Source organism: Pelecanus crispus, chromosome 20, assembly GCF_030463565.1.
Source record: "Pelecanus crispus isolate bPelCri1 chromosome 20, bPelCri1.pri, whole genome shotgun sequence".
Lineage (NCBI taxonomy): Eukaryota > Metazoa > Chordata > Aves > Pelecaniformes > Pelecanidae > Pelecanus > Pelecanus crispus.
Window position 1 is genome coordinate 1,187,911 of NC_134662.1, and position 20,842 is coordinate 1,208,752.

The 20,842-nt window shown below is 63.6% G+C and overlaps 1 protein-coding gene across 3 annotated transcripts; it reads left to right on the forward strand.

Moving 5' to 3' along the window:
- The first annotated feature begins 8,314 nt into the window (after window positions 1-8,314).
- KANK3 (KN motif and ankyrin repeat domains 3) lies at window positions 8,315-20,693 on the forward strand. 3 transcript variants are annotated; one of them, XM_075723596.1, is made up of 11 exons: window positions 8,315-8,347; window positions 13,327-13,401; window positions 13,700-15,415; window positions 15,563-15,662; window positions 15,809-16,018; window positions 16,549-16,636; window positions 17,008-17,227; window positions 17,560-17,702; window positions 18,000-18,200; window positions 18,289-18,387; window positions 18,685-20,693. In XM_075723596.1, the coding sequence occupies exons 2-11, from the start codon at window positions 13,365-13,367 to the stop codon at window positions 18,739-18,741; spliced, it is 2,871 nt and encodes a 956-aa protein (XP_075579711.1). In that variant the 5' UTR covers window positions 8,315-8,347; window positions 13,327-13,364; the 3' UTR covers window positions 18,742-20,693. The 3 variants fall into 3 exon arrangements, with proteins under 3 accessions (XP_075579711.1, XP_075579709.1, XP_075579710.1); XM_075723594.1 differs by having other exon boundaries at window positions 13,700-15,662; XM_075723595.1 differs by lacking the exon at window positions 8,315-8,347 and adding an exon at window positions 12,038-12,064 and having other exon boundaries at window positions 13,700-15,662.
- The last annotated feature ends 149 nt before the right edge of the window (window positions 20,694-20,842 follow it).

The following is a 20,842-nucleotide window of genomic DNA, read 5'->3' on the forward strand; positions in this document are numbered from 1 at the left end:
CAGCCTCTCACCTATCCCATGCCCCTACCTCAGGCACCTGTCCCTGAACCCCCAAAAACCTCCAGCACCCACCAGAAGCACCCATCCCCAGCACACAGCCCATGCACCCACCCTATGCACCCAGCACCTACCCCATGTACCCAGCACCCAGCCCACGCACCCAGCACCCATCCCATGCACTCAGCACCCAGCCCCAGCACCCAGCCCATGCACCCAGCCCATGCACCCAGCACCCAGCCCATGCACACAGTGCCCATGCACCCAGGACCCACCCCATGCACCCAGCACATGCACCCACCCCATGCACCCAGCACCCAGCCCCAGCACCCTCCCTATGCACCCAGCACCCATCCCCAGCACCCATCCCATGCACCCAGCCCACGCACCCAGCACCCAGACCCAGCACCCAGCCCATGCACCCAGCACCCAGACCCAGCACCCAGCCCATGCACCCAGCACTCAGCCACAGCACCCCACCTTATGCACCCAGGACCCACCGCATGCACCCAGCACATGCACCCAGCACCCAGCCCCAGCACCCTCCCTATGCACTCAGCACCCAGCCCCAGCACCCATCCCATGCACCCAGCCCACGCACCCAGCACTCAGCCCCAACACCCAGCCATGCACCCAGCACCCAGCCCATGCAATCAGCCCATGCAACCAGCCCATGCACCCACCCCATGCACCCAGCACCCAGCCACAGCACCCACCTTATGCACCCAGGACCCACCGCATGCACCCAGCACATGCACCCACCCCATGCACCCAGCACCCATCCCCAGCACCCACGCCCTGCACCCAGCACCCATCCCCAGCACCCTCCCTATGCACCCATGCACCCATCCCCAGCACCCAGCACATGCACCCAGCCCATGCACCCAGCACCCCCCGCCGCTGCCGGCCCCCGCCGCCCGGCGCCCTCCCCGCGGTTCCCGGGGCGGCACCGCCCCCTCCCGGCCGCCCCGGCCCGGTGCCGCCGCAGCCGCCGCCTGCGCGGGAGCCCGGAGCCCGGCGGGGGCCGCCAGCAGCCGCCCCCAGGAGCGGGGAAGGGGCGAGGGGGACGCGGGTGCCCGGAGGGGGCGGCTGGGGACAGGGCTGGGGACGCGGCTTCGGGATTGCACCGCCGAAGCTGCGCGGGGTCACCGCCACACTGTCACCCCATCACCCTGTCACCTCGTCACCCCATCACCCCGTCACCCCGTCACCCCATCATCCCGTCACTGCATCACGGCTGCTCCCGCTGGCTGCTGCAGCCTTCTCCCAAAGCCCCCCAGCCCCGCCCCAGGGGTTCACGCTGGGGACCCCAGTGTGCTGCCCACCTTGCCAGCGAGCGCGACACCTCTTCCCACAGACCCCCAACCCCAGCTCCGCCGCGGTGCCCCACTCCCTACCCCAGCCCCCCCGCCATCTCTGCCCTGGGCCCAGGCACAGTGGAACTTGGGGCTCGGGGCCCCTCGGCTGCCCCGTGGTGTTGCCATCCTGCTCCGAGCGGGGCTGGACAGTCTGTGCCAGGCACTGCCAGGCACTGCTCCCGTGCTTGGCAAGGCTTTTGCTCCCCATCTCCTGGTAGCCACATCAATTCGGGGGACCTTTTCTCAGCTGCGTGCTCCCCCCGCAACTCGCTTGGCTTCAACACAGGTCCGCACCCAGAGCCTGTGCTGCATCCCCCAAACACACATTAATCGTTAGCAAATGTCCCTCATTTCAGGTGTTTACCCTTGCTGAGTGCCAGCGCTGCCAGCTGTCCCATGCTCATGGGGAGACGTGCCTGGAGGGCACCCATAGGTGCTGCTCCACCGTGGAGCCATGCCAGGAGGTCCAGAGCAGCACCCCTGCCGCCCGCAGCGCTCAGCCCGGCAGGCCCTGGGTGCCGGTAGCTGTGGGTGCTCCCCTGCCCCATGTCCTGTGGCTGTGGGGCCTGGGCCACGCTGTCCCTCTTGTCCTGCTCCTCGAGGGAGGAGGGACGCAGGTCCTGCGTGCCCGGCCGCTCCCCGTGTCCCCGCAGAGCTGTCCCTGGAGTGCAGGTGGGTTTGGGCCAGCAAGTTAGGAGGCCCCAACTTCACCATACATCTTCTGCAGAAAAACCTCCTGTAGATCAGCCACCTTCTAGCTCCTCTCTGCTTGCCAGCAAAGAAAAAAACAGCTGGGTGCCAGCAGCGGGGCCATTTCCTTCACCATGGCAGCCAGGGTGCCTGGGCTCCCCGGCTGGAGGCTGGCCAGGAGGGAGCTCTTGGAGGTGGTGGCAAAGATGCAACACTTCCAGAATCTGTTTGTGTCAGGTGGATGGGGTAGGAAGTTCCCGGTGGAGATTCGAGAGCAGAAAGCAACAGCCAGGAGGAGGATTCGGGCTCCAGACCAGCCCACAGAGGGGAAGGAGCAGGAAAGCTCATCTCCTTGGCCCTGCTCCACTGCCACCGACTCAATGGCCCAATTGTACGCTGCGACCAGATGTGCCGCTTCAGGCAGCAGCACAGAAAGGCTTTTCTGCTGCCTTTCAATGGCAGATCTATGCCATTCCCGCTGGGAAGGTCCTGCTGCACCGCCCCGGCCCTCGCCAGATCCCCAGCGGCTGGGAACCTGCCGGCTGCGGGGCGCCGGGTGGAGAAGGGCGCTCTGTGCCCCAAGACACACGCAGCCTTTCTCAGCTTTGCTGGAAATGTCAAAACGGAGTCGGATGCCATCAGCCCAAGGGCTCTGCGGCGGGGGGGCGGGGAGCAGAGAGCTGGAAATAACTCTGCGGAGAGACTGAGAGCTGGTTTGCTGGTGGCTGTGGCAGGGCAGAAGGGCATCTGCCGGGCAGGACATTCCCTCTTTGTCCTAAGGACTCAGCTGGCATCTTTGCTGGGCGCTAGAGGCCAGACAGCCCAGAAGAAGGTGGTATTTGGGGGCTGTTTTGTCTCCCTGGTGCACAGCCATCACCATCCTGCTCTGCAGGGCAAAGAGACGAGCTGGAAATGGGTGGGTGAAGCTGAGCCCGCATCTTCCACCAGGTGATGGGGACATCCATGTCCCCACGCAGGCCAGCGTCCTCCCCTCTCACCAAGAGCCGGGGATCTCAGAGCTGTGCCAGGGCTGCTGCTTCCATGCAAGGGCATTTCCCGGGGGGATGGGGCGGCAGGCTGGAGTCCGTCCCACTGCGGGATCGCCCCTGAGGTTGCATGAATTCACAGTCCTCCCTAACTGCCCCCTTCCAGGAGTGACCCCATTTGGGGAGAATCAGTGTGGGCACTTGTTTCCAAATCACGTTTTGCAGCAGAGATACAGCCCAGAGGCCCCAAAAGAAAAATGTCCATTTTTAAGGAGTGCTGAGTTTAAGCCAAGATCACAGCTTTTCAAGGCAGCCCAGGCTGCGAACCCTCCGTGCGCAGCATGACCCGGGTACCCGGAAAGTCCCAGACCCAGGAGCATCCCGCCAGCAGCTCCCACCGACCGCTGGGAGTGTTTACGGGCACATAGCTGCAGGAAGCCTCTGGCCGGTGGGGCAGGTCCCCCTGCATGTTGCTGGCGGGGCTCGCCTCCAGCCAACGCAAATCCCAGCTGCAGAAATCCCGCACGGCATTTTCCTCAGCTCTAATAAGGCTGACCTGCAAACACAGCCGCAAAGAAAGGCGTCCCAGCCTTCCCTGGGCTGGTTGGGTGCTGCGCCAAGCGCGTGAAGTATTGCCTGAGATAAAAGCCTGCGCACACGGTGCCGCACAGGCACACATCACCTGCGGCCGGCTGGGTCAGAGGGGACACAGGAGAGGGGACGGGGGACAAGGGCACCGTGCGCCTGGGCAAGGGCTGGTCTTGCAGGGCCACGCTGAAGACAAGAGGGCACACAGTCACACAGATATGAGGGGGTGGCAAGGAGCAGGAGGTCCCCAGGGAGCGAGTGTTCTGTGTTTGATGCAGCTGCCACAGCATGGCCCTAAAAAAGGTTCAAGGGAGTGTTCAGGAGGTGATGGGGTGGTGGGAGATGGCAAGGGTAAGGCTGTTGGCGAGGGGTCTGCGGGATGGCTGTGCCACTGTCGGGGTGTGGCTTCCCCCGACGGCTTCAGCCCCTGCCATCAGCCCCTTCCCCAACAGCCCGGCTGGGTCTGAGCCCAGCGCAGGCATCCTCAAGGGCCCTTCCCCACGTCCTGCCAGCCTGCACACGGCTGGAGAGCTGGGGAAGCTACTCCTGCTCTGCTCTCAGTCCTTTGTTTTGCTCCAGCCTCCCGGGGAGGAAGGATCCGAGCAGAGAGGCACCAAAAGGAAACAAGCTTCCTGCCCACTCCCAAACCTACAGGCAGAAAACAAGGACATCCTGCTGCGGCTGGGCTGGGCATGGACAGGCGAGCCTGCCGGGAGGGAGGCGTGCGGGGTTGGTTTACTTGTGCAGCGTGGAGGCGTTCACACCGCTTTCCTACAGGGACTGCGCCAGGCAGAGCCCCGGCCACCCCGGCTCGTGGGTCCCACGCCGTGCCTGGCCGGGCCGGCACGTTCGCGGGGCCATGGAAGGGGCGATGGAGCTGCGAGCCGGGCTCGGGCAGGGGTGGCAGAGCTGGAGCAAGCGGAGATGAACTCAGGCAGCCAGGAAACGGCTGGAACACACCCCACCAGCTGCTCTTCCCAGTGCTCCCTGAGCACACACAGTTTCCCTCAGCTATGGGCCACCACCATCCAGGCCTGGACACCCAGGGCCTTGGGAACCCACTGCCCTCGAGAGGACCGAGATGCTCAGGGCTTTGGGAGCCTGCTGCCCGTGGAGGGGACCGGGATGCCCAAGGGTTTGGGATCCCACTGCCCAGGGAGCAAATGGTGTTGTCCAGAGCTGCAGCGAGTGGGACGGCTCGTGCTGCAGCACACAGGGCTGCAGCCCTTCCCCACCAGCACGTCCAGCAGCATTTCTCAGACTCTCTCCATCCAAGGGCCACAAGAATGAGGCAGAAGGACAAAAAGCAAAAGCTTGCTCGCAGCCTGCTGAAAAGCTGGCCAATCTTTGTGTGTTTTCTCATATGCCGACACCACTCGATATCTGTGCTGCATGCAGAGGGACATGGACGCAGCCTGTTCTGTCAGTCTGCAGCCACTTCCAGCCCCTGGGGCTCTGTTCCCTGGCACACTGCAGAGAAGCACCCTGCCACGCTGGTGCATGTCACAACACATGGACACACACCCCCCTGTACTCCCTTTCTAACTGCCCTGATGGGGAAGCTGAGGCACAATCACATGCACAGTCCCAGTCAGGACAGGCAGAGAGCAAAGGATTGGGATTCACAGGGAAAGCCATTTTTTGAGACCTTCTTCTGGACCAAAAAATGCTTTTTAGTGTTTCTGATGAATTGAAAACTCATCAGGTTCCAGAGCTTTTTGTTCAGATGGATGCTCTCGGGAGGGTCAGGGCTGGTTTCCCTGGCCAGTGAGAGGTCTGGGACCGGGGACAGCTGTGCCGGGCCCTGCCATGATGCCATGAAAGCCTGCAGAGCCCCAGACAGCCAAACTACAACATTCCAGCACCAGGAAACAATTGGGTTTTGGCAAAACTGCCCCTACAACAGTACCAAAAGCCTGGCTTCACTCCATGCAGGGTGATGAGAGAGATGCTGAATACAAGAGCTCGGTCCCAGGCTGTGGCAATCCCTGATCCATACCTGTATCCTTACCGGGACTGAGCATGTGGGTGTCTTTCACCCACGCAGGCACCCACCTGAATACCCGCAACCTCACGGTTGCACCTTTACTCTCTTGAAGCTCAGCACACACGCGGGTGCAGCAGGAAAGCCGGCAGGCGCTGCCATTTGCCTCCAAGCCTGGGTTCGGCGGCGGCTGCTGGGGGCTGCTGGCCCAGGCAGGCGGGTGCCACAGCTCAGACCGGCCCTGGGTTGGCGTCTCTGGCCTGGGGTGAAGCCACTGCGCTGGCCAACAGCCAGGACTTGGGAAGTGCTTTTCTTTGCACTGCCTCCCAGGTGCAGTTGTGATTTACATGGGGTTAAAACACCGACTGGCCCTTGTGACTTCTCCAGCCATGTCTTCATATCTGAGCTTTGCAGAGTTTCCACAGAAAACCGTGATTGTTAGAAATAAGGGCTGTCCCTTGGGTTTAATTTTTCTCAGTCACCAGAGCTTAAAGCCAGAGGAGTCTGATCGGTGCAGGGAACAACTCAGCACCTCTTTTTCAAAGGCTGCTGTTGAGTTTTAGCCTGGAAATTTCTCTGAGCTGCCACAGTTCTGTGCTCCAGCACCAAATTTAGGCAGCCCCAGGTCTGTATTTCCTCGGGGCACTGGGTGGTTCGAGGCCCCCCCACTGTTTCACAGCCCTGCCCCGGTGCCAGGGTAGCAGCCATCGCATGGGCAAGGTCAGGCAGCTGCAGAGCTGGGGTGACATCGTTTTCCCAAGTTCGTTTTTCCTCAACTCATCCTTTACAGGTTTTTTCCCCTACCTTTGCAAGGAGGAAACGAGAATTGCTCTTTGGCAATGGGTGACATTTCTGTTGGATGTCCAAAAGTGGGAGTGAAGGACCTGGACGTGGGCCCTTCGTGGAGCTCTGAGCCGGGACGCAGGGCACGAGCTCTGCGGCGCAGCCAGCGAGCGGACACAGGTGGGACTTCACTCATCATGCCAGACTTTATTTTACCTTTCCAGATCTGGATGGAGAAGGCAAGCCACATGGCTACGGAGGACCCAACCAAGCAGTCAGTGAATCGACAAGAGCAGTGCTATTCTAGACCTGCTTTGGAGACGGAATGAGGGCATGAAATCACCAAGTTCATTACCACAGGATGCCAGAGAGGCCAAGTATGTAAATGGGTTGGAGAGGGACGAGGTCTGTTGGTGGAGGTAGATCCATTAGGGCTATTAAGGTACTTCCGTCCGGATGCAAACCCTTTCTCAGGAAGTCCCCAGGCTGCCAGCCGGCAGCTGGGAAGGACGCCGGGAAGCACATCTTGTTTCTCCTGCTCTTCCCGTGAGTAGCGTCACAGAAGAGCTGGCTGTGGAAAAACAGCCGGGGGGTTCAGCAGCTGAAAAGGAAAGAGAAAGAAGCAAAAATCCTTGCTGAGGGTTTCAGCACTGAAAGGGGTTGGAGCACTCAGTGCAGGCAAGCTTTAAGGTGTGAAACTGCCAGGGGTCCCTGCGGGATGGAGGACAGCCCAGACCTCGGCAGCTGGGCGACTGCCGCGCGAAGCAGGCAGGGAAGAAAGCTGGCAAGAAAAGGAGACAAACAGCCTGCTGCTGGGACAAGGGAGGGCTGCCAAAAACCCAGCGGGGCCAGGCCCGGGGAGCCCAGCCAGCGCGAGCGGCACAGGGCTCCCGGCCATGGGAGGGACGAGGGCAGGCGGCGCTCAAGGCCGCGGGGCCAGACAGGCTGGGGGGCGGCTGTGCTGGGGGGAGGACGGTGGGGCAGGGAGCTGGACCCCAGCCAACCCCAGGCCCCCGGCCAGCAGCGGTGCCGAGCGCGGGGCAGGGATATCCCAGCGCCAGGGTGACATGGGCAAGGGATCCCCCTTTCTCCAGGGTGAGCGTCCCCGAGGTGAGCAGGGTAGAGACATCCCCGTCCCCAGGGGTAACCAGGGCAGGGGATCCGCCATCCCCAAGGTGATCGGGGCAGGGGATCCCCCGTCCCCAGGGGTAACCAGGGCAGGGGAACCCCCATCCACAAGGTGATCGGGGCAGGGGATCCACCATCCCCAGGGGTAACCAGGGCAGGGGATCCGCCACCCCCAATGTGATCGGGGCAAGGGATCCCCCATCCCCAGGGGTAACCAGGGCAGGGGATCCCCCATCCCCAAGGTGATCGGGGCAGGGGATCCCCCATCCCCAGGGGTAACCAGGGCAGGGGATCCCCCATCCCCAAGGTGATCGGGGCAGGGGATCTGCCATCCCGGGGGTGACTGGTGCAGGGGACACTGTCCTTCCTGGGCTCGCTTGGACAAGGGGCACCCCTTCCCTAGGGTAACCAGGAGAGGGCACCCCGGGATGACCAGGGCAGGGGACACCCCCCTTCCTGGGCTCACCGGGACACCGCTTCCCCCCAGGTGACCGGGGGGATATCCCACCCCGGGGGGGCACGGGGACAGGGACCCCCTCCTTCCCCGGGCAGAGGGGGGGCGGTGGGAGCTCCGCGCCAGGGGTCAGCGGGGATCCCGCCGGGGGCGAGCGGCCCGGGGGCGGTGCCCGTCGCGGCCGGAGCCCGGGGGCGATCCCCGCCCGCCCCCGCCCCGCCCCGGCCCGCTCCCGCCCGGCCCCGCTGCCGGCCCGCCCTCGGCCCGGGGCTGCGGCGGGCAGCGCTGCCCGGCGCCGCGGTGCAGCCCAGAGCCGCCGGGCCCGGGACGGCGGCCCCGCGCTGGGGCCCGGCTGCAGCCCAGACGCCCGGCGGGCAAGGTGAGGGGCGGCGGGGACGGGGCGGCGGGGTCCGGCGGGCGGCGGCGGCTCCGGCTCCGGCGGCGGGGCGGGGGCTCGTCCCGGCAGCGCCTCGCAGGGCCCCCGGAGCCGCCGCCGCCCGGGGCCCGCCGAGGGGCCGCTCCGGAGCCCCCGGGACCGCGGCGGGGTGGGGCGGCCCCGGCATCCCCCGCCTCGGGGGCTCCGCCCGGGCGGCACCGGGAGCGGGAGCGGCACCGGGAGCGGGAGCGGGGCTCCTGCCCGCACCCAGGAGGTGCCGGTGGCTCCGGGCCGTCGGGGCCGGGCTGGGCCGCACACCCCGGCTGGCGGGGACACCCCGGGGGGGTCTCCTGGGCTGGGGGCGGGCGCCCCGACGTGCCGGGGCGTGCAGGGTGCTGCGGGCACCCCGCGGGGCTGGGGGTGCTGGGGGGCTCCCGGGGCGCCGGGGACCCGCAAGGCTGGGGGTGCTGGCTCCTCCCCGGGGTGCTGGGGACCTGTCAGGGCTGGGGGTGCTGCAGGCACCCCGCGGTACTGGGGCCCCACAGGGCTGGGGGTGCTGCAGGCACCCTGGGGTTCTGGGGGTCTGCAGGGCTGGGGGTGCTGCAGGCACCCTGGGGTCCTGGGGGCCTGCAGGGCTGGGGTTGTGGCAGGGCACCCTAGGCTGCTGCAGGCCCCTCTGGGGTGCTGGAGGGCACATGGGGTGCTGCAGGGTTCAGGGTGCTCCCTGAGTGCACATGGGCACTTGTCGTGGGGCTGTGCCTGTGCACCCTGGGTGTAAATTTAACCATTTCTTCCCTGAGCACCTCCTCACAGCAGGGCGATCCCAGGCCATCGGGGCTTGTTGCCAACCCCGTGTGTTGTCACCAGCCCCGAGCAAATCTGGGAGGTGTTGGTGGAAAGTGCTGGTGGGCAGCTGTGGCAAGGGTGCAGGACAAGTGGTAGATGTTTTCCAGTAGAGATATAGGAGCACTGTAGTGCTATAGGTGTCACAGGGCACGTAGAGCTGATCCCCATGGGAGCGCATCTGCGTACGGACCGTGCGCCTGTTGTCCAGGTGTTGTGTGAGCTCAGGGAGATCCCCGAGGTGCTGGAGAGGGTGCAGAGCCCGAGCAGCCCCTGCGGCCTCCCGACCAACCAGGCCGACGATGACAACAACTCCAGAAATAACAGCCCAACCCTGAAATTAGGCTGTTGAGAAGATCGAAGCATTTCCCTTTCCCTCCCTGGGTCAGCGCCAGCGCACCCACCCACACGGGATCCGGCTCCTCCAGGAGCAGCCCCAGCCTGGACTGCATGGCCAAAGTGGCCTGGGCAAGCAGGTGCAGGGACAGCGGGTGACACGGAGTATGGGCCGTCCCGTACAGCCCCGGGGCAGGGGATGGGGACAGAATGAGTGGCCGGGAAGGTGTGATGAGCCCTGGATACCTCCTGTCCACACCCAGCCTGCAGTGCCGGCACGTGACAGGCATGTGTGATGGCTGGCTCCATGCAAGGAGCCCGAATCCCGGCAGGTCGCTGCAGCGGAGGAAGCCATGTGCTGGCTCAGTGGTTTCCCTTTAACTTTGGAACAGCCTCAGCCCCGAGCTTCAGGGCTTATCGCCTGCGCACAGCTTCGAGGGAAGCATGCCTGGCTGAGATAAATCAAGTCGCGCTGGCCAGGGCTGCTCTGGACTCTGTTCTTCTCACATTCCTCATGACCTCAGTATTTTGGCTCGGGAGGAGAGCCGGGGAGCGCCCTCCCCGTGTCCAGCCCTGGCCACGCCGGTGGAGTGGCTTGGGCTGCACAGCAGCACGTGGCTGAGCCGGGGCGGGGGCTGCCCCACTTGTGCCCCCAGCAAGGGAAAGGGCCCAAAGGAGTCTGGAGCTTTAAAAATAGCTCCCCCAGGCCTGTCCCCTGCCAGCTCAGGGGCTTGGGGACCCAGACAGGGGATTGCCCCGTGGGCATGAAGCCGGGGATCCCATGGGGCTGGCTGGGGCATGGGTACTGGATGGTACCTGAGCGGTGCCAAGGTGCCTGGGCCGCTCCATCCCTGACATGGCTTTTTATTGTAATTGAGCAGAGCGGCTCCAGTTTTGGCCCCAAGTTTCCTGTGTTGGCATCAGTACAACGGCAAGAGGGGGAAATAGAGGTGCGAGCCCAGGGCGAAGCACAGCCCTGCCTCCACGGGGACGATTGGGTCCTTGCGCATCCTCCTCCTCCTCTTGCTGTCGAGCCTCCCCAGTGGCATTTCGCTTTGTACCATCCTGCTTTTCTGCGGAAACACCGGGGCTAGAAACAATGCTTTCATTTCTTCCGAAGGAAGCTCGGATCATGCGGGGTCCCCTGCCTCCAGCACCCAGGGGTCCCTGTGCCCAGCCCTGGCAGCACTGTGCCCAGGGGAGTGGCCGAAGCTGCTGAAAATCAGCCTGTGGCTGGCATGGTCTTGCCTGTCGGGACTTCGGCCCAGGTGGAGAGCGGCTTCTCTTTGAACCGGTGCCGTGGTGATGGCGGCTGGCCAGGGACAAGGCTGGCTTTGTGCGGCTGGCCGGGCAGGTGCCGGCGGTAGCTGGGCCGCGGGTGTGGGGACTTAACCCTCTCGCCGCTGCTGCACACCGGGCCGTCTGCCTCCATTGCTCATCCTTGCCAGCTCAAATCCAGCCTGCTGCTCGCCTCACTGTCCAGCCCACCAGCAGCCCAGAGGCAGTCTGGACATCACAGGGACCCTGTCAGGGTTTGCTCATTGCAGGGTCCCCAGCGCAATTTGCACGTGGTTGGGAGCCTGTAGGTCCCATCGCCTGGCCTGGCCCTTTGTTTTGGAGCTGGGTGAAGGCAGAAGCTGCTGCCCTGGGTCCAGCCCATCCCATCGAATCAAAAGTAACGGGAGCCGAGAGCCGTGGGGGAGCTGCAGGGCTATCTCCCCCAGTTTTGGGGACCGGCAGTGCAGCCACGTGGTTGACAGCAGCTGCCGGTGTGGGCTGAAGGGGCAGGACGAGGTGGCGGGGGGACGAGCAGTGCGTCCCTGGCTCAGCGGAGGGGACAGGAGGGCAGTGCTGGTGGAAAGGGCACCTTTGCTGCAAGCAGGAGGAGCGGTGCGGGAGACCTCCTGGCAGGGGTCCCAGTGGAGGCAGCTTTTCCTGGCACGGCCCCAGGCAGGACAATACCCGGCCAGGCGGCGGAAGGGAGCTGCCGGCCGCTTCCCCCGAGGAAACGCACCCGCTGGCTCCAGCTCCTGTTGCGCTCCCTCTTCCTCCCGTTTGATTTACAGCATGCACGGAGCCCAGCGGGAAGTTTGTCCTGGACCCAGCGCTGTTTAATTACCTGCAGTGAGGGCCATGCGGCGGAGGAAGTCGGCTGCTTCCCGGGGTGGGAGGGATTAGACGAGGTAGGGGATGCACAGACCCTTTTAGGCATGAAGCCAGCTGCATGGGAATGGTGGGTGCCAGCATGGAGCCAGGATGTTCCCAAGATAGGTGGAAAGGGTGCTGGCACAAAGCTGGGATGATCCCAAGGGAGGTGGAAGTTGGGATGTGCATCGGTGGCGGATGGGTTGGTAGGGGAGTGGGAGAGCCCCAAGATCCAGCCTGGTGACTGATGGGAAGCATCTCATCCCTGCCTGGTTGGACTCAACCCCTCGACCCTGCGCACTGGGAGGCTGTCACGTCGACTGGGTGACCTGAGCCTGGCCCGGCGCTGCCTGCGCCCTGGCTGCTCCTCCGGCTTCTGGCAGTCGCGTGGTCAGGGTGAGCCATGGGCTGGCAACCACAGTGGCATGGCTGGGGCCGGGGAGCAGCGGGCAGCATCATCATGGGCAGTGGGTGCGTCGTCTAGGAAAGTCTGGATCCTCTGGTCTTCATGGGCAGGGGATTTGGGGATAGGTGCAGGTGTTTCTCCGTAGCCAAGGCCCGATCCTGCGCCCTTCTCTGGGCAGCACTGAGCCCCAGCTTCCCTTAGGGCTGTGTCTGAGCTGCCTTTCCTCTGTAGCACGTCTCCTCCCCTGCTTTCTTCTGAAAATAGCCCAGTGCCAAATGCTTTGCCCACTGACAGCTGCACAGCCCCACGGCCACCTGTGCCCCGTGGGCAGGGCCACCGCATCCCTGCCACACAGGGACCCCATGGGTCCCTGGAGGGTGATGCCGTCTGCAGCGGCAGTGGGTGCTCCTGGGGTGCTGTTTGCTTCCATCCCACTCCTGCCAGGAACACTTCCCACCTGGGCCCTGGCACCCAGATGCTGCCAGATGTTGCAGCAGGTCTCAGCTGAATGCTCACAGCTGGTGGCCCCCCCAGCTCACCCAGGGACTGCAGCTGCATCCCGCCGGCTCTCCTCCAGCATGCCCGTACCTGGCTCTTGGGAAAACCAGGCTGCCATGTCATTCCCCCCTGCCTCCCACCATGCCTTATCCTGCATTATCGACAGGGAAAAGCAGCCAGGTCCCTCCTAGGGTCATCGGCCCTCGAGACACCCCCGAGATGGGGGTGGGCAGCGTAGGGCACCCCGGTCCTGCTCAGCCTGGACAGCAAGGACAGACATCACACCCAGCGACCAACGAGTGCTGGCAGCTGCCTGCGGTCATGTGGCTTTGCCAAAGCTTCAATTCCCTTTATCCAAAGCAAACTTCTCCACTGAGAATTGCACCCGTAAAGGCTGCAGCCTCTTTTTTTTTCCAGCCCGCTCTCGCCATGCGGCCAAGCTCTGACTCATGACTGCACCCTTGGAGCTGGCAGCGTGACTGCCGCGGCTGTCCCAGCCCAGGCTGGAAAGCATTCCTTAAATGTACAAACAATCCCCGGCCCTGCAGGCAGCACTGTGCTCGCCCGCCCAGCAGCCGGCTCAAGCTTCAGCTCCACAGCACTGGGGCTGGAGGGAGGCGAGGGGTGGCCAGCGGACGGTGGGGGGTGGCCATGGAGTGCTCCCCGGGCAGGGGGCAGTGGTTTGTGGCCGCATGGGGCTCACCAGCCCCCAGTTTGCAGGGTTTCACCAGACGTGACCCCGTTGTTGTTGCAGGTTGATGGTCCCCTGGTCAGAGGCATCCCGGGGAGAAGATGGCTCAGCCTGCACCCCTGAACCAGAACCTCCCAGGTAAAGGGACCGGGGTCCTCACCGTGCAGGGACAGCTGAAGGAGTGAGGGGAGTGGCAGGGCTGAACTGCCCCGTCCTGACGGGTTTCCTCACCCCAGCACTGACCCTGGCACAGAGTGGGTGCCTTGTGATACTGGACGGCACCAAGGGTCCCAGGGACAGGCCATCCGCTGGGCTCACTGCCAGCAGCATCATGGCGGGGATGGGGGCTGCAGGCTGCAAATCCCAGTATGACCTAGTTGCAAAAGCCTTCCTGTCTCCACCAGGTCCTTGCCTAACAGTCCTGCTCCTCTTGCAGATCTCGGGGGCCCGTTCTTGTACCGGGACCAGGACAATGGGGAGAAGAGCTCGTATTCAGTGGAAACCCCCTACGGCTTCCTCCTGGACCTGGATTTCCTGAAATACGTCGATGACATTGAAAGCGGCCAAACACTCAAGAAAGTGCCGCTGCCTCGCAGGGCAAAAGGGGCCCGGCAGCCACCCGGTGCCCTGCGCAGCCCCAGCAGCCATGCCAGCGCCTGGACCTCCACCGAGTCCCTCGCCTCCACAGCCAGCGAGGAGGGCAGGACCGTGCTGCTGCTGTCCCCACATGGCCGGGCATCCCTGGAGCCCCCGAGCAAGCCAATGTCCCACCCCGTCTCTCCACCACCACCAGTGCGGCTGCTCCCACCTCCGACCCGCAAGTGCCTCACACGAAACCCACGGGTGGAGAAGACCTTGCTGGAGACAAGCAGGAGGCTGGAGCAGGAGCAGGGCCATTTGCAGGATGTTGGTGGTCTCTCCCACGGTGGCCCGCTGGGTGCCCTGAGGCAGCCGCCCCCCTGGGTGCCGGTGGGTGCCGAGGGCCAGGCGGCCTGGGGACGGGCAAGCCCCGGCAGCTCAGGGCGCAGCACGCCAGCAGCGGGGCTCGGCGCTGCCCCACTGCAGCATGTGCGGGAGCAGATGGCCACAGCCCTGCGGCAGCTCCGGGACCTGGAGGAGCAGGTGAAAACCATCCCCCTCCTGGAGATGCAGATCTGTGAGCTGAAGAGGGAGAAGGCAAAGCTGATGGAGAAGCTGTCAGTGGAGCCTGGCGAGGCTTTCGGCCACCCCCCTGGCTCTGAGGCTGTGGCAGTGGGCGAGGAGCTGCCCCAAGCAGGGCTGGAGAGCGAAGCAGAGCCAGCAAAGGGACGAGCGAGCAAGATCGCGGAGCTGAGGAAGCTGACGGAGAAGCTGGCTGTGCCGGAGCGGGGCAGCAGGGCTTGGCCGAGCAGGAGCCCCAGGGCTGCCGAGAGGCCGTGCCGCTCCGTGGCAGTGGGTGAGGACCGGGCCATGACCGATGCTGTCTTCTACTACCGGTCACAGCAGGAGGGCAGCGACACGCCGGACGGCGGGGCGAAGGAACGCAGGGACGCAGCCGTCTGGGTGCTGGAGTCTTCACTGGGGCTGGCCAGCGAGGCGGAGCGGGAGCTGGAGCTGCTGCAGCAGACGGTGGGGCACCAGAAGGAGGTGATCGCCCTGATGGAGGGGCACCTGCGGGAGGCCACGCGGGAGCTGGAGGAGCTGCGGCTGGAGGTGTGCGCCCGCCGGCCCAGTGGGGGGGTGGACAAGGAGGTGACGGCCAAGCCGCAGGTGGCTGAGGCGGTGGTGGAGGCAGCGGTGGCAACCCAGAGCCGGGCAGCCGGCGACCCCCCGGAGACAGCAGAGGCAGGTGTGGAGTGCTGCCCACCGACCGCCTGTGTCGGAGTGGGCTGCTGCCCCGACAGGCAGGATGTGGCAGTCGGCCCCGATTCGGCTGCCAGGCGCGAAGACAAGGGCAGCCAGACCAGCGTGGGCAGCACTGTCCCGGTGGGCGAGGAGACAGAGCCCGGCGTGGGCGATACCCGTAGCAGCCCCTCGGCACAGGGTGCAGGAGCAGTGGGGGAGACATGCCAGGGCAGCCAAGCCCCTGGCACAGCCGTGCCAGAGATGATGCACAGCAGCCAGGACCCGTCCCTGGCGCAGGATGGCAGAGCTGCCCCAAGCCCTGCGGCCGGTGAGTCGGCGCCAGGGGTGATGCCAGGGTCTGGGTTGGGACGTTCCTGTGGGAAGGGAGAGCACGGCCCTGCAAGGCAGACGCCCAGGCAGCGCGGTGGGGAGGTTCCTGCTCGCTGGCCCCTGACGTCCATCTCTCTGCCCCCAGGAGCCCTGAAGTCCATCATGAAGAAGCGGGACGGTCCCCCACGGAGTGAGGCTGAGGGCAGCAAGAAGAGCCTGCAGTTTGTGGGCGTGCTGAACGGGGAGTACGTGCCGAGGGGCTCCTGCCACCCCCCCTGGGCCAGCCCCAGCCCCCAGCATCCCCGTCCTGGGCTGGGGGCAGTGGCAATGGGGGGCCTGGAGGGGACCAGCTGGGTGCCATGTTGCCACTGAGCATCCTCCCTCCGTGCAGGTATGAGAGCACATCCAGTGAGGAGGAGGAGGAGGAGGAGGAAGAAGGAGACAGCTCCTCTGAGAAGGCTTCGGCTGACAGCTCCGACAGCGAGGAGCAGGGGGACACTGAAACCTCGGACGAGGAGGCCGGGGAAGGCGAGTGCGAGCCAGGACGGGAGCGCGAGGGGGCCGGTGTGACCCTTCCAGAGCCCCCCGAGGTGAAGGAGAAGTAAGTGCCAATGGGGAAGGCTCCCTTGCCCTGTGCTGCTGGGAGCCACGGGCTGGCACCAGCCCTGCCAACTCAGGGCATCTGCCCCAGTTTCGGTGCAGCCAATGGAAAAACACATTCAGCTCCTGCAGAAACCATTCGGGCAGAAAAAAGTCCTTCCAGCTTCTTGGGTCTGCTAAGGAAAGGATGAGACCGAGGCCGCAGATGCCTCTGCTGGAGAAGACAGTTTGGAGGGGGGGGACACGACACACCCAACAGCCTTTAATGGCATTTTTCAAGAAAAGGAAAAAAATTGACCTAAAAACGGGTAAATTGTGCCCAAGCACGTCTGTGTAAGGCTTGGTTCAGTGGGGATTTGCAAAGGCTGAAGCTGCAGGGTGCAGCCACCAAGCCGGACATTGCACCATGGGGAGCTCGGGGAGGCTCACAGGCATGGGGGAGCAAAACCTCTGCGGGGGGGCTCGGGGTGCCCCTTGCCAGCGTGGTTTTGGTGGGGTCCTGCACCGCAAACACCCTCGTGCTCTCCTCAGGTTCGAGCTGAGCCCCAGGATGCGGGAGGCCTGCCTCATCGTCAAGACCCACCTGGGCCACCCCAGTGCCACCAAGAGCAAAGAGGTGGTGAGTGGGGTGCTGCGGGTGGGACAGCCCGCCCAGCCCCTGCCGGAGTCCCCCCTGGGCTGGCCCTCCCCAGAGATGGGCCAGCAAGGCCCAGCTCAGCACCTTCCCCCAAAACACAGCCCTTTGCTCCAGGCTTTGTCCCAGATACCCCAAAGCCCATGTGGACTCAGCTCAGGCCATCCCGGCGCGATTTGGGGGTTTCAGGGTCTTGCCTTGCCCCAGTCCCCTCTGGAGTGCGATCCCTGCTCCCCACTGGGGCCAGCGGTGGGGGGTGGGTGCAGGGTGGGTGCTGGGGTGGGGCAGGGGTGTGGGGCCTTGCAGAGTCTCGGGGGAGCCATGGCCCCCAGCTCAGCGCCGCTCGCCGCCCGCAGCTCGCCAGCAGCAGCCTGGTCCTGCAGGAGTGGTTCCGTCTGTCCAGCCAGAAGTCGTCCATCCCTGACACGGTTGCCAACCACCTCCTGGCCTTCGCTGAGGTCTCTCCGGCTCTCCTGGCCCACGTGGTGAACCTGGCAGATGGGAACGGCAACACAGCCCTGCACTACAGCGTCTCCCACTCCAACTTCCGCATCGTGCAGCTGCTGCTGGACACGGGTCAGTGCCCCCCACCCCCAGAAACACCGCAGCCCCACTCTGTACCCCGGGTCACACCCTGGCCCTGACAGGTATGGGAGGAAGGCGCTGGCAGCGGAGGGACGGGGAGAGCTGCCCTGCGCTGTGTCTGTGCACGGGGGTTTGGGCAGCCACCCCAGCGCTTTGGGAGCCCAGATTTGATGGGGGGAGGCCCATCAGCAGGTCTGCATCCATGGGGATGTGGGATGGCTCACAGCACCCTGGGCAGGGTGGGAGCCAGGCATGTGGCTCCGTCTGTGCCTCCCACCAGCCCCGCAGTACCCTGAGCCCCCCCGCTCTGCCCATCCCTGCAGGGGTCTGTAATGTGGACCACCAGAACAAAGCCGGCTACACAGCTCTCATGCTGGCAGCGCTGGCGGCCGTCGAGCAGGAAGATGACATGAACGTGGTCAGGAGGCTCTTCAGCATGGGCAACGTCAACGCCAAGGCCAGCCAGGTTGGTGTGGGCCACCACGGCCTGAACCTCTCCCCCCACCCCCAAGCAGCTGCCAGGGCCACACTTGGCTCCTCCAAGGGCAGGACTGTGGCTCCAAAACCGGGAGGGCATCACATTAGGAACCCCTTCTGCCTGGCATCAGGACTCTCAGGTTCCACCCACACCTCATCTCCAGCCAGGGAGATGCTCAGAGGCCATGTGGGCACTGGGGATGGCAGTGGTCCCTCCCCAGGGCAGTGGTCAGAGCGGGTGGCACAGCTGGCCAGGAGCAGCCTGGCAGCATCCCTTGCCTCGCAGGCTGGCCAGACGGCGCTGATGCTGGCCGTCAGCCACGGCCGGCAGGAGATGGTGGAAGCCCTGCTCACCTGCGGAGCCGACGTGAACCTGCAGGATGAGGAGGGCTCGACTGCGCTGATGTGCGCCTGCGAGCATGGCCGCGTGGAGACGGTGAAGCTGCTGCTGGCTCAGCCCACCTGCAACATCTCCATCGTGGACAGCGTAAGCCTCTGCCGCTGGGGCCTGGGCACGCTCACCCACCCTGCGTCCCGTCCCCAGACCTCTTCCCAGCTGCTCTCTCCCTTTCTAGGATGGTAACAACGCCGTCGCCATCGCGCTGGAGGCAGGCCACAGCAACATCGCCGTGCTCCTCTACGCCCACCTCAACGGCACAAAGACGCAGCTGCCCGTGAGTACCACAGCCCCCCCAGCTCTTGCCACTCGCCCTGTCCCACACAAGGGCCACAGCGGTGGCACTGCACCACCGGCTCAGCTGCGCTGCACGGCAGGCCGGTGGCCCCGTGGGAGGGGACAGGGCTGTGACACAGATGATGGTCCCCAGGAAGGGGCTGCAGGGGCGAGAGCAGAGCATCCAAGGTGCCACATGCTCGGTGCATCCTCAGTAGCAGGGAACCAGCCTGGCTGGCCCTGACCAGGAGTCACTGGAGGGGTCTCTGGTGGCATTTCATTTCTGCTCTCTCTGCAGCAGGGGACGTCACAGCCAACCACGAAGAGCCCTGGGAGCCCAAAGAAACCAAATTAGAGCAACCTTCAGATCCAGCCAGGGGCCAGCCATGTGCCAGCCGGCCACCATCAGCGCTAGGCTGTAATTTATGTCCCCTCTCCTGCCACTCCTTCATGTGCTGAATCGCTCTCTGCAGCTGCAGATGCTTTAATCCTCCTGTCACTAGAGCAGGTGCCATCCCTGGGCCTCACTTGCCCATCTCTGCTGCTGGAAGGGGCCCACACACAGCCACCTTGCTCCACCAAGTGACAGAGGAGCCAAGCATCAAGCGACCTTGGGGTGGGAAATGCAGTGAGCAGAAGCCAGCCCCATCCCCTCTGCTCCCCATCAGCCCTGCTCCCTACCACAACCACTGGAGCCGTGCTGCCTCGGAGCCCTCTGCAAGTCACTAACTCACTGGAACAGCAGAAAACAAGCCCAGCAGAAATAGCACCTGGTTTCTGCTCTCTCAGCCACCTCTCAGCAGCTCCAGGAAGGCAGTGGAGCCGGTGACGGGGAGCAGGGCTGCAGGAGGGCAAGTGTCGGCTCCCGGACCCTGCGGTACTGCACAGGCTGGTGGGGAAGCCAGTCCTCAGCAGGCGAATCCTGTGCAGCGATGGGAGAGGGGAGAGAAACCAGCTGGTTAACACTGCCTTGGATGCAGGCTGGGAGCACTTCCAGACCAAAATACTTGCCCTTCTTTTGTGGCATTTCCTTTCCTGGCTGAAATCTGAATTTTTTCTAGCCCATGCACACAAAGCAAAAAAAATTGTATTCCTTATTCAAAGGATGGAGTTCAACATGAAATCACTCAGTGATTTGATTTGCTCATTGGGAGCAAAACTTCTGGGCACTCAGGGCTGCAGCCAAGCTGACAGAAGGAGGCCAAGAGCCATGAACACGTTTAAGGACTAAGACTGCCCAGCCTGTACCCCACACGGGGAGCGGGGACCTTCTCCCAAGGGAAAGACAGCAATTACCTCCTAAGCATTTCCCATTTCAAACACTCACAGCCACTGACTGTGAAGGCAACCAGATCCCACAACCAAGTCCCTCTCTGCCCACTTTCCTTCCCAAAAGGGAGGAGAGTGACTGAGGATAGCTCCAGGAAAAAAAAGATTGGCAAGAAGAGTTCAGAGAGAGCCTAGGGCCCATGGAGATGGACACGTATGTCGGAGGACGTGTGTGCGTCTGTGCGAGTGTGTGTGCACCAGGCGGGGTGGGAACAGACAAGGTAAGGACTAAGGACCGGGAGGAAGAAGAAAGAGGCTTTTGCATGTGAAGCTGGCTCTGCTCTCTGAATCCTTCACAAAGGTAACATGTCACAGCCCCCATTTCTGCTCCTTGACCCAGCCTCCCCCTCCATCTCTTGCCCCACACAGGCCTGGTCTGAGCCATACTGTAAGCTGGGAAATGCTCCCCAAGAAACTTGTTCTGGGCAACACACTGCTGTCCTTGCAGTGGGCCTGTTTCAGCTTTGCACTGAAGTTAACATATGATGCTCACAGCCACTCTAGTACACTGCTCTGTATGTATTCTGTACTCACTGCTTTGGTTTCACAGGTTTGTTTACTGATATTTTAATACTGATGTTTATTTTTAAGATATAAATAAAATTTAAAGTAAAATTATTTTGAAATATTACAGTGACCATCAGCAGTCTCCTGCCTCCTTGTCTGGCTCAAGCTAAAACCCCCAGAACAGCTTCAGCCAAGGGACAGCCTGGCACAGCCCTCACCCTGAGCAGTTGCCGGCACATTTCAATTCATTCCCTGCGAGTTTATGAACTGGCTACATCCATCAGTCTGGTTTTCTTCCAGCTGAACTGTCCCCATCAGGAACCAGACTCAGCTACTGTGTCTTCTGGCCCATTTCACTTCACAGGAGCAAGCGGGACGCTGGGACCAGACACAGCCCTTCACAACCCCCGGTTCACCCTGGTGCTCTGATACAAAGCCGCATTAAAGGGCAATCATCAGATCGGGAGATTCAAAGTCACCTCCTTCCTCGCATGGTCAAAAGCCACACTGACCCCGCAGGGATATTCAGGAAGGGCTACAGCTGCTCTGAGCCACCCCCACTACCAGTTTACCTCTCTCTGGCCATCAGCTCACAGCTGATGCCTCCTGTCTGGGTCAGT